The 12577-nt window shown below is 43.8% G+C and overlaps 1 protein-coding gene across 3 annotated transcripts in view; it reads right to left on the bottom strand.

Moving 5' to 3' along the window:
• The window catches only part of nrg2 (neuregulin 2), a 224051-nt gene extending 211679 nt beyond the window's left edge, over positions 1–12372 (bottom strand). For all 3 annotated transcript variants that reach the window (XM_062977888.1, XM_016993081.2, XM_062977889.1), the window contains exon 1: positions 11589–12372. In XM_062977888.1, coding sequence (XP_062833958.1) covers positions 11589–12081 — 493 coding nt within the window. In that variant the 5' untranslated portion in view covers positions 12082–12372. The remainder of the gene's footprint in view (positions 1–11588) is intronic.
• Between the last annotated feature and the right edge of the window lie 205 nt (positions 12373–12577).

Genomic DNA, 12577 nt, shown 5'->3' with positions numbered 1-12577 from the left:
ACAAGATAATCTCTAAAACCAGGACAGTAAATAAACAGGGGAATTCCACACAGGAAACAATCAGGGCCAGCTAACACCTCCCAACAAAGTATTCCCATCATCAAAGTCTGGCAAATCCTGTTTTCTCAGGGCCACAGACAGTAGAAGCACATAAAATATCGCAAACAACATCACTCTGAAAACAAGGGAATTCCAGACAGGAAACAATCAGGGCCAGCTAACACCTCCCAACAAAGTATTCCCATAATCAAAGTCTGGAAAATCCTCTGTTTTCTCAGGGCCACAGACAGTAGAAGCACATAAAATATCGCAAACAACACCACTCTGAAAACAAGGGAATTCCAGACAGGAAACAATCAGGGCCAGCTAACACCTCCCAACAAAAAATTCACTCAGGGAGGAAACAGCCAGGCTTTAAAGCTGCAAGGCCATTACATCCTAATCATTTTTCCTAATTGCAGCATTCATACTTGCCTCCAACAAACAAAAAAAACCAATCAGAAATATTATATATTCACAACCTTTAGGAAATAATATCCCCTGATGGCGCAGCGTGTTAAAGAACTGAGCTGCTGAACTTCTGGACTGAAAGGCCACAGGTTTGAATTGGGGGAGCGGAGAGAGCCCCCACTGTTAGCTCCAGCTTCTGCCAACCCAGAAGTTCGAAAACATGCAAATGTGAGTGCATCAATAGGTACTGCTCCGGCGGGAAGGTAACGCCGCTCCATGTAGTCATCCCACATGACCTTGGAGGAGTCTACGGACAACGCCGGCTCTTCGGCTTAGAAATGGAGATGAGCACCAACCTCCAGAGTAAGACACGACTGGACTTAATGTCTGGGGAAAACCTTTACCCTTGACCTTAACTACCACCAATTCCTCAATACTTTATTTCCCATACCACAATACTTCGCCACAGCAACGCGTGGCCGGGCACAGCTAGTAATTTAGAAAAAGAATGATTCATTGAAATAGATTGTCAGTAGCCAATTATGTGATAAAGTTGCACTTTAGTTGAGAACCAAGATCTTAGAAACCATTCCTGGTGCACTGTGTATGGCTCAAACATTGTGATCATCATGACAGACCAAATCCTTCAACTATCCACATCACTACAATATATAGTTTTCACGAGTCTCTAACATTCTCTGATAAAGAACCTACTGGATTCTGTTTCACATGAAAAGAGCCAAGGATGGAAGAATGCAGATTAACAGGAAGGACTGAACAGATATGAGTACAAGTACACCAGTACTTGTGGCTCTCAAAGAGCTCTCTGGGACACAATAAATAGATTGTTTAGGAGTGCTTCACCCTCCAAGGTCCCCAAGGATCCAGCACAACTATTTCAGTCTTTGAATGAGAAAAATAAGAAAAAGCACTGGACACTAAATCAATTCAATGTTTTAAAAAAAAACTGTTCGCTGGAATCTAGGGCTGCTGAACAAAACACACACACCTGTCTACTCCTCCCAACTCCATGGATGGAGAGATAGATACATTCATTTTTTAGACAGTTTGTGATGGTCTCTGCACGCTTGCAAACCCAATGAATTTCCAAGATATTTCAAATGTCATCCACTTCAGAAAATTCCAACTTAAATTCTAACATGCCACGAATCTGTCTGAACCAGCCTAGTCTAGTTCAGCATTACAGATTTTTCCAGGTCCAGTGTGCATCGCTGCTACTGACTCATATTCAGGAAAACAAAGTTCTGAAGTTGTGAAATCAGCCTACTATCCTTGACCTCTAAAGGCAAAGGCAAAATGCAGGGGCATGGAGTGGAACTGACCATGGTCCTGCTCTCCTCATAGTCAGCTGGTGACTGTCTGATCTGTCCATAGTGAGCTGACCATGGTCCTGCTCGCCAACCAAGACTTCTGTAAAACAACACCTGTACTTACAGCTTGACGATACTAAACCTTAGCATAATAACTAATGCTGTGGCTACTATATATACATTATTGAAAATACAAAATCGTTTATAGTTGGAATTATAACTGGAATTACAAGGCAAGGCATTTCTGTTATGAGATGCTAGATTTGCAGGATCAAGAAGAACCTGATGTAAAGATCAGGGAAAGCCTCAGCATATGCTGAGGAAGGTATCCTGGACAAGTATGGATCATATGGACCACGGTCAAGCTTCTTAAAACTTTGGAATGGACTACAAGTTTGATAAAAAAAATTCAATACATCAGTGCCACAATCTTTGTTGTGACCATTAGTGAAAATGACAGATTGAGAGAAAAGAGATTGCTGCAATCTGCAACACAGCATTAATGTTACATTATTCCTAAGAGCGCCACAAAAGGAAGAAATGCCTCCTAACTAAATCTTACTATTTCAGGGCAGAAATAAAATCCCCCCAACCCCACTCTATGAGGGTCTGAATTACATATTTTCCCTGGTTAAATGCCTCAGCTAATACATTTGCTTTTCACAATTAAGGTTCAGTTTTATAGCTCTGCACCCTTTTGTGGATTAATCTGAGATTTTTCAGAAAATCCTCTTGCACAACAAAATAATTTGTTTACTGGTGTCACGTCCCCTAATTTCTATTTCTCTTAAATTAATTTTTCACTGATTTCTTATTATTTGTTAATCAGCCACAACAATGCATTGTAATTTACGAGACTGATGTCACAAACATTTACCTAATCAGAAGTTTGGAATAATAAGAGGGAATTTGGCATTCTTGGGTTTATCTAGTATACTTCCAGCTATAGTCATATCATGGATCCTGAATAAGAATACTGATTGGACTTTACTGGCTTCTCAACTTTATCAAACAGACCAAAATTAAGCAATCACTTCTTCAGATACCCAAGTTACTATCTTGGAATCTCAACCTTGACCTATAAATATTGTACTACTTCTTTGGAATCCAGAATAGGCAAAAGAAATTTTACATCCATATTTATTCCTTTCTACCAACTGAAATATCAAAGGAATATTTTAATTATTATTATTACTATTATATTTATTTATACCCTGCTTTTTCTTTCCACAAGGAGACTTAAAGCAGTTTGATTAAAAGAAGTATTTGTTCCTATAATTATAGAATTTAGACATCAAGTCCAGCTCCTCACTCTGTTGTATCCCAGAGCTGGAACCCCTCTGACCGTTACACACTACACCAGCTGAGTATTATCAGAAAGTATAGCCCAAAAAGGTTTCTTCAAAACATCACCAATAGTCCACAACTTCCATGGTACAAGAATAAAATACAAGGTACAAGGTTGCAAAATCTAAAAACACAAGGCAGTGTAAATCCCAATAGCCAAGGCATGAATTTGGTAAACTGGAACTATGAAACTAAAACACACTTGGAATCAAAGAACAGGAACTTGGCAAGACAGGAACTATGAAGCTAAAAATCCATTTGAGGAAACTTAGAGCATGAACTTGGCACGACTGGCTTGAATCACCAACATGGAGCAAAAGGCTTTTCTCTTTCTCGTAAAAAGCCTCCTGCAGTGAGAAAAATACATTTCATTTCACTTTCTCACCAGATAAGTTATCTGCCCTTTTTTCTCAAAGGTGAACTGACCTTCAAAGGACCTGGGAACTCTCTCTCTGTTTACAAAAGTCTCGTCGTCTATCTGCCAGTTCATTAACCTCTACATCTGCATCTGACAAATCCTCTTCAAAAACCAGCCCCTTTCAGGAATGTGGCCTTGAGCCTCCAGTTACTGTTCTGCAAAAACCTCTGACTCTAAGGCAAGCCTGTCAATGCCATTATCTCCATTGCAATCAGACACAGGCCCAGAAATCTCATTCACATCAGACACATCAGACACTAGCAGAAGCTGGACTACAACACATTGAATGCAGGAAATTCAGCTGGAGAAGCGCTTCCCAAACTATGGTCTTCCAGGTGTTTTGGACTTTAGTGCCCCTGGTCACTGACCAGGACAACAAAGGCTCCTGGGAATTGAAATTCAAAAAATCTGGAGGGCTAGAGATTTGGAATCACCAAACTAGAGCATCCTCAGCTGGTAATTGTCTAGTCTTTTCCTCTTTTTTCTTTTCTGAAATTCCCAGAGAAAGAGGCCCTCTGAATATAATTGGTTCCACCATCAAACATCTCTCACTGTCAAGAAATTTCTTTTAATATTCAATCAGAGTCTACTTTCCTGTAACTTTAAACCATTAGACTTGGTCCCACCCTCTGGAGCAGGAGATAACAAACCTGCTCCTCCTCTCTATGACAACGCTTTAAATATTTAAAAAGTTCAATCTTGTCATTACTTACTCTTCTATTCACTGAACATACCCAACTTCCTGAACTTTTCATCTCCATACCTCTTATCATCTTTATCTGTAAACCTAGTTCAACATGTCTACGTATTTCCTAAAATGAGACCCAGAATTAAATGCAGTATTCAGATGAAACCTGACAGAAGGCAGTGGGACTATTCCATCCCTTTGCTTGGAAACCACAGTTCTATAAATGCAGAGTAAAATATTATTTGCCTTCTTTGATGCACAATCACACTGCAGGGCCATGATCAACTTGGTATTAGCAATAATACCAAGGTCCTTTTCACATGTACCCCCCAATCCTGTAAGTGTGCATTTCATTTAGGTGAGCTAAATTAAATATTTTCATTTGTCTCTCGCCCTGTAGTTCTGAACTCATTTAAGTAATTCTTGATTATGACCTTGTCAATTTTTATTTTGTGTGTGTGTGTGTAAATCCCTTGCCAAGAACTCTCCCAAGGCAAGGGAGTGCATAGTTCTTTTTGGGACACAATAAAATACCCAAAAAAGCAACTCCATACCATGGCAAAGCATGGCATGAAATATCTTTGGTTTGAAAGTGAATATTATTTTAAAATGTTGCATCAGTACACATATTTGCCATATAAAGCGTCGCATGATTAATTCAATGAATACCTCTACTATCAATCCAAAGAAGTTGTTTACATAGGTTATTTATAGTAAAGCTTGCCACCTGGAGAAATGAAAGTTATAACAGGAAAAGTATAGTTAAAGAGGTGGCAACACTATTATATACAAACAATCCCAGCCAAAACAAATCCTTTAAATCCCACTTTTTAATGTAAAGATCAAGATTTGTCTGATTTCAGATTGATAATTGTCCTTTTATGTAAATATATATGAACACATGCATTCAAGGAGGACATATGCGTATGTATAAGAGCCTTTCTAAGATTTTCATTGTTTAAGGCAGTTTGCAATAGACCTCAATACATCTATTTTAGCACATACTATAAAAAAACCCAAACACAGATCACAGAAAGGAATGAATGAAAATAACCCTAACATTCATCTACACAAAATCAATACTATGCTGACATTAAAAGGTCTGCAAAGACAACATGGCCCTTCCTTCCCTGTGAAGGAAATTCCAAAATGAAGGTACCACAAATGAAAGTTCATTTTCATTATCCAAAATATAAAAAACAACTATGTAACCAACTGTTTGTTTGTTTGTTTTTGGTCTCTGGGTTACGCATGTTTGAAAAGTACTTACTCAAAGGAGCATCAATTGAAAGGCGCAATATGTATACATTATCCACTATGTGATGAAACTATTTCTCTGTGCATGGCTTCATGAATGAAATAGTTTCATGAATGAAGGCTATACCAGGAGTCCAGTCATAATTATAGTAAGCTGCAGTTTGATCCCATTCCTGTTTACATGGAACTACAGCCCACTGAATTCAGTAACCAGGGGCAGGGCATTGCAAGCAGACACCATGGGCTGGTGATCCAAGGGAGCAGCCCCACAAAGTCCAATGGCAGGTAGGACGTCTTTGGAGATTTTGGAACTGCCTCCCAAGAGAGAACAGGATGGCACCATCCCTGCTCGCCTTTTGCAAGGATATCAGGACATTTCTTTGCCATCTGGCATTTGGGGGAGGATGAGGGCCACACTGGTGGGGAGGTTGTTGGGTGAGATTTAGGGGGATGGTGGGCTTTGAATGTAATTTTAATGGTATTTCTTGTATCTTGACTATATTTTAAATTTTCTGTCCACCCACAAATTTAATTGTTTTTTATTTTACTTTTTGCTATTCTTTTAATTAAGTGTGTCATGTTTGTTAGCCACTTTGGGGAGAAAGGTGGGATAGAAATAAAATAATAATCATAATAATAATCCCTACCTAAACCCAATAAAGAGAAAAAGTAAGGCATAAATGGTTGTTGTTGTTGTTGTTGTTATTTCCCCCATTAGCAATGAGACACAGAATGTGTGTAGTCCTCATAAGGGATGAGGCTGGATATATTTATTTATTTATTTCCAGCATTTGTGTCCCGCCCTTCTCACCCGAAGAGACTCAGGGCAGTTTACAACAATGGCATATGTACTTGGATATGTACTTATCTCCAGCTCTGACCCCCATGCAACCAGTCCCAGCAGACTACTGCTTCCTGCTTTGTCCGTGTGTAATTTTTAAAAATTATGTCAGAAGTGAATTGAGGCAAGTAGCTTCTGGTGTCAGAGATTCAACCTTCTTCAAAGACATTGCCCAGGGGACACCCAGATGTGTTACCGTCCTGAGGGAGGCTTCTCTCATGTCCCCCCATGGGAAGCTAGAGCTGACAGACAGGAACTCACCCCATCTTGCAGATTTGAGCCACTAACTTTCAGGTCAGCAGTTCAGCTGGCACAAGGGTTTAACCCATTGTGCCACCACGACTTCGTGTGTAATAAGAGTATAAGAGCTTTTATAATTTCAGTTGTACTTGAACCTCTAGAATAAAAGAGCACAGACTCCTTGACCATTCAGTGAGCCATCCTATGGCTTTGTTTAACCATTATCTATCTTATTCCATCAGCATTGCCTTCAAAAAATATCCTGCAAATCTGTTGGGAAAACAAGCAAGCCAACATCTGCATTCTGGAAGAAGCAAAGATCACTAGCACTGAAGTGATAATTCTCCACCATCAACTTCACTGGAAGAGAATGTTGGTGGACAACAAAAATATATGGTATAAACACAGAGAACTGGGAAGCCCTGTCCCTTGAGAGTTCCAACTGGAGGTCAGCTGTTACCAACAGTGCTATGGATTTTGAAGAATCATGAACAGAAGGAGAAAGGAAGGAACATGCCAAGAGAAAGGTGTGTCAAGCACACCCTTGTAATGACCGCTTTGCGTCTGAAAACCTATGTCCTTATTATGAAAGACTATGCGGATCCAAAATAGGTCTCTATAGTCACACACACCCAGCACAAAGACTCTAGCCTTGGAAGACAATCATACTCAGCCTTGAGTGATCGCCCATGATCAAACTTTTTATTTTCTATTGATTTTATACTACAGACCTTACTAGAAGCATGCACTGCAACACAGCAGAGATCAAGTGCTAGACTTCTTTTTCCAAATGCTAACAGATTAGATGAGCTTTTTGTTTTTCATGTTTTACATTCAATGGAAAGCAAAGCAAAACATGGAAAAATATTTTGATTTAAAGGAGGTCAGGGAAATGCTAAAGACTATTCAATTGGGAAAACTATCCAAAATTAACTCACTGTTATGAATTCTTCACATGCAACAGAAACATGCCACTTTCTTCTACATGTATATAAACCGTCACAGTTCACCAAGGGGAGCAGAACTATATTCCATATTCCATACCAATAAGAGATCTCTCTTTCAATAAGCTTATTAAATGGGGGGAAATTCAAGAGCAAGATAGAAAGGGATACATAGGGAGATGGTCAATTTTGAAAGTTTTCTAACTTATCGGATACATACCAAACGGAATAGCCATTTGAATTTCTTGCCGTCTTCTGAATCCATCAGTCTTCCTTTTTTTTCTCATGTCAGGAGTGACTTTAGAAACTGCAAGTCACTTCTGGTGTGAGAGAATTGGCTGTCTGCAAGGACGTTGCCCAGGAGATGCCCAGATGTTTGATGTTTTGCCATCCTGTGGAAGGCTTCTCTCTTGTCCCCACATGACAGATGGGAGCTCACCCCGCTCTGCAGTTCTGAACCGCCAACCTTTCGTTCTGCAGTCCTGCTGACACAAGGGTGAGCTCCAGTCTGTCAGCTCTAGCTTGTGGGGACATGAGAGAAGCCTCTCAGCTAACACCTCCAGGCATCCCCTGGGTAACATCTCTGTAGACAGCCAATTCTCTCACACCAGAAGTGATTTGCAGTATGTTCTCAAGTCACTTCTGACACGATTAAAAAACCTGTTTGGCCCTGACAGGTGCTTTTTAAACTTTCTGAAAAGTAAGTAGTAACATTGGAAATACTAGATGGAGGTGACCCAAAGAGGAATTATCATAAACGGGGGCACTCAGCCTCTTTCATGTCAACCTTGCATCGAATTCTCTTTGGCGAAACCTGGCATAAAAAGATAAGCGCATGTGGGATGTGACTTCAGGGAGACAGGCGAACATCGGCACATCAAACGAGAACACCGAGAAGCGTCTTCTCCCCGAAGAGAGATAAAAGGGACCATTTGTAAACAAAAGGGGGAAGCTACAGCTCCCGTCTCCATGATTAGGGATTTCACCCAAAAAGACTCAAAACTGGAGAGGAAGAAAAAGAGAAGGGTTGGTTGTTTACATAAGGAAGTGTACTGCGCTGCCTTACACAACGGACAAAGCAGAGTTCAGCAGGCAGGCAAAGAGATGAAGGAGAGAAAGGGATTGAAAGGGATTGAAAGAAAGAAGCCCACCCATCGCTGTTCAGGAGAGGCTTTGTCTTTCATCTCTGCATCTGGTGACCAAACCCGCTTCCTCCATACTTAACAGTTAACAGCATCCCCACCCCACTCACCCCCAAAAAAGAAATGCTCCCCATCCAACTGCCAGAACTGAAGACGCTCCTGAAATTTGCCCCTCTCCATAATGCAGCAATGCAGAGGAAGGCGGGAGGCCATGCAAAAGCACTTCAACTTTGTTGGTCCTCCTTGATGATGCTCAGGGCAGAGGGCCGAACCAGGATGATGCTCAAGGCACACCCCTTACGGTTGGGGGGGGGGGGGGAGAGAAGAGCATCTTTGGCCTGTGGTACAATAATAATAATAATACCACAGGCAAGGATGCTCTTATTGACTTTCTTATAAACATCTACTATTATAAGCAAAACAAATCTTATCCATATTTTTAGATAAGTGACTATTCACATTTTGTACATTTATTATTATTCAGAGCCGCGGTGGCACAATGGGTTCAACCTGCTGACCTGAAGGTTGCCGGTTCAAATCCGAGAGACGGGGTGAGCTCCTGTCTGTCAGCTCTAGCTTGAGAGGACATGAGAGAAGCCTCTCAGCAGGATGGTAACACATCCGGGCATCCCCTGGGCAACGTCTCCGTAGACGGCCAATTCTCTCACAACAGAAACGACTTGCAGTATGTTCTGAAGTCGCTTCTGACATGATAGATAAATAAATAAATAAACAGGCAAGACAAAACTTACTCAGATTTTTAGATAAGTGACTATTCACATTTTGTACATTTACTATTTGATATACAACCAGATTAGTACACAGCAAACAAGATCACTATGCTGGCTGTTGTAAATCCCTTTATTATTTATTATTTTTATTGTATTATTATATTTTTATTGTATTGTCATATTGTACATTTATTGTTGTTGTTATTGCTGTTATCTTTGGAGTGTTGTGCAGTTGTATGGCCAATGTGTTCTAGAAGCATTTTCTCCTGACTTTTAGCCTGCATCTGTGGATGGCATCTTTGGAGGATTCCTAACTTTGTTTCTATCCCCCTTTCTCCTCCAGGAGACACAACCCGATACTTTGAAAATATTGCATATACAAAACAAAAACATTTAAATGTTTGGGTTGCTGTGAGTTTTCCGGGCCATACAGCCATGTTCCAGAAGCATTCTCTCCTGACCTTTTGCCCACATCTATGGCAGCCATCCTCAGAGGTTGTGAGGTCTGTTGGAAACTAGGTAAGTGTAGTTTATATATCTGTGGAGGGTCCAGGGTGGGAGAAAGAACTCTTGTCTGTTAGAGGCAAGTGTGACTGTTTCAATTGGCCACATTGGTTAGCATTGAATAGCCATTGAATTTCAAGGTATGGTTGTTTACTGGGGGAATCCTTTGTTGGAGGAAACCATGAAAATGAACAAAATCTGCCTACCAGTATTTTAAAAAACTCTAAAATCAGGACAGGGATTAAAAAAAAACTTTCAGAAAATAGAGGAATTTCAGACATGAATTAATCAGGGCCAGTTAACACCTCCCAACAAAGAATTCCCCCAGGCAGGAAGCAGCCAGGCTTTGAAGCTGAAAGGCCATTCAGTGCTAATCAAGGTGGCCAATTGCAACATTCACACTTTCAGACTTGACTCAAACAGACAAGAGTTCTTTCTTCCACAAACATTGCCTAGTTAGATATCACCCCCACAGATATCACCCCATTTCCCTAGTTTACAAAAGAGCTCACAACCTCCAGGATGCCTGCCATAGGTGTGGGCGAAACATCAGGAGAGAATGCTTCTGGAACATGGCCATACAGCCAGGCTTTGAAGCTGCAATGCCATTTAATTCTAATCAAGGAGGTCAACTGCAACAATCACATGTGCCTCAAACAGACAAGAGTTCTTTCTCCCACGCTGGACATTCCACAGAAATATAAACTCCATCTGACTAGTTTCCAACAGACCTTACAACCTCTGAGGATGCTTGCCATAGATGTGGGCGAAACGTCATGGAATATGGCCATACAGTTCGGAAAACACACAACAACGTAGTGATTCTGTCCATGGAAGCCTTCGACAACACATTTAAATGTTTGTTATAAATTAAGAGATAATAAAATGACTTGTATAATAGCAACTCGATTGAAAACTAAATCCCACCCACAACACCCTTCCTGGGAGACAAAAATGAGTAGGGATGGGGAGCTTTCTTGGGAGGGAGTTCCAAAGTGTGTTGCGGACACTGAAATGCCCTGTGCGTGGGGCAGACAGGATGGGGAATGCCTTTACAGCAAGTATGAGGAACCTCCCAAGAACAAGCCAAGACACAGCAACCAGGGTTCAACACTGGGGTGGCCAACTCTAAGGTGCTAGGCAGGTCAAGTGCAACAGTATTGCATGGGGACAGGAAGTGGGTAAAGTGCTGAGTGGGATCATATTCAGGAGGGCCAAGGATTAGCCCTGCTCAAAGATCTGCAGGAACCAACAGGCTTTCAGATCCTTGCGGAAAGAGGACAGAGAAGGGGCTTGCCTAATCTCTCTGCAAATGGCGTTCCAGAGCTGGGGAGCCACCACCGAGAAGGCCCTCTCCTTCGTCCCCACCAACCGCGCTTGTGACGGTGGCGGGAGCGAGAGGAGAGCCTCCCTGTACTGGTTCATACAGGGAGATATGATCATGGAGAGTCAAGTCATATAGGGCTTTATAGGTCATAACCTGCACCTTGAATTGGGACCAGCAGCTTATTGGCAGCCAGTGGAGCTGCTTTAGCAAAGGTGTTGTATGCTCCCTGTAGTTAGCTCCAATCAGGAGCCTGGTTAAGTGGATCAGGGGGTAAAGGAAGAGTGGGAGTTGAAATCCAGAACACCTGGAGGGTCCAAGTTGGTCAATGCCTGCTTTACAGAGATGGCTAGATAACCAGCGGGACTCACCGCAGTCGGCGCAGAGGATGCGCCCGACGTCCTTCTTGAGGTTCTTGCCGCTGGTGTCGAGCGGGGCGAAGGAGGTGGTGAAGACCAGCGGCTGCTCGGTGGGCTCCAGGAAGAAGATGTAGCGGTGGTTGCGCTTGACGCGGAAGCAGGGCGCGGGCGTGGAGCCCACGCGGATGAGCTGCTCGCGCTGCAGGCCGCCGCTGTTGAGGGGCCACAGGTCCAGCACCTTCACCAGGATGCCCGGCGGCGAGGAGGGCGGCGAGGAGGACGGCGAGGAGGTGGCCTCCAGCTCCCGGCTCCCGTTGGCGGGGCTGGCGTTGGGGGCGCCGGGGACGGGCGGCGTGGGCGGCAGCGCCTGGACCTTGCCCTCCAGCACCACGGCGGCGGAATACGCCTGGTCCTGCAGGGCGCGCGGGCTGGGCGAGTAGCAGGCGAGCGAGGCGCCGGCGACGAGGAGGAGGAGGAGGAGCAGCAGGCAAGGCGGGCGCCTCATGCCGAGAGCCCCGGGCCCCGCTCCGCCCGCCGCCAAGGCGCCCACCGGCCCCGGCGCCCCCGGCAGCAGCGGCAGCAGCAGCAGGAGATGCAGGCCTGGCGCCGCCTTCTCCTCCTCCGTCCCCCCCTCCCTTCCTCCTCTAGCTGTTGCTGCGGAGGCTGCGGAGGATGCTGCTGCTGCTGCTGCGGGTGCGGATGCTGCTGCTGCTGCGGGTGCGGATGCTCCCTTCCTCCTCCTCGCCCTCCTCCGCCAGTCGGCAGCACCAGACCTGCCGCATCTGGCCAGGCCATTTGGGGGGCGACGCTCCCGCCACCGCCGCCCAGGCTCCCGCTGCAAAACCGGAAGCGGCGTAAGACCGGGGCCCGCTCCGCACACGCCTCCCCCTCCCCTCCCCACGCGGGGGCTGCGGAAGACAGCCTTCCCTCCCCCCCTTCCCCCTCCCTCCCAATGGCCAGACGCCTTTCGAAGGGAATCCCCTCCACCAGGGACAGCCTCC

This window comes from Anolis carolinensis, chromosome 4, assembly GCF_035594765.1.
Source record: "Anolis carolinensis isolate JA03-04 chromosome 4, rAnoCar3.1.pri, whole genome shotgun sequence".
Taxonomy (NCBI): Eukaryota; Metazoa; Chordata; class Lepidosauria; order Squamata; family Dactyloidae; genus Anolis; species Anolis carolinensis.
The sequence above is the reverse complement of the archived record's forward strand: the minus strand, read 5'-3'. Positions and strand labels throughout refer to the sequence as shown.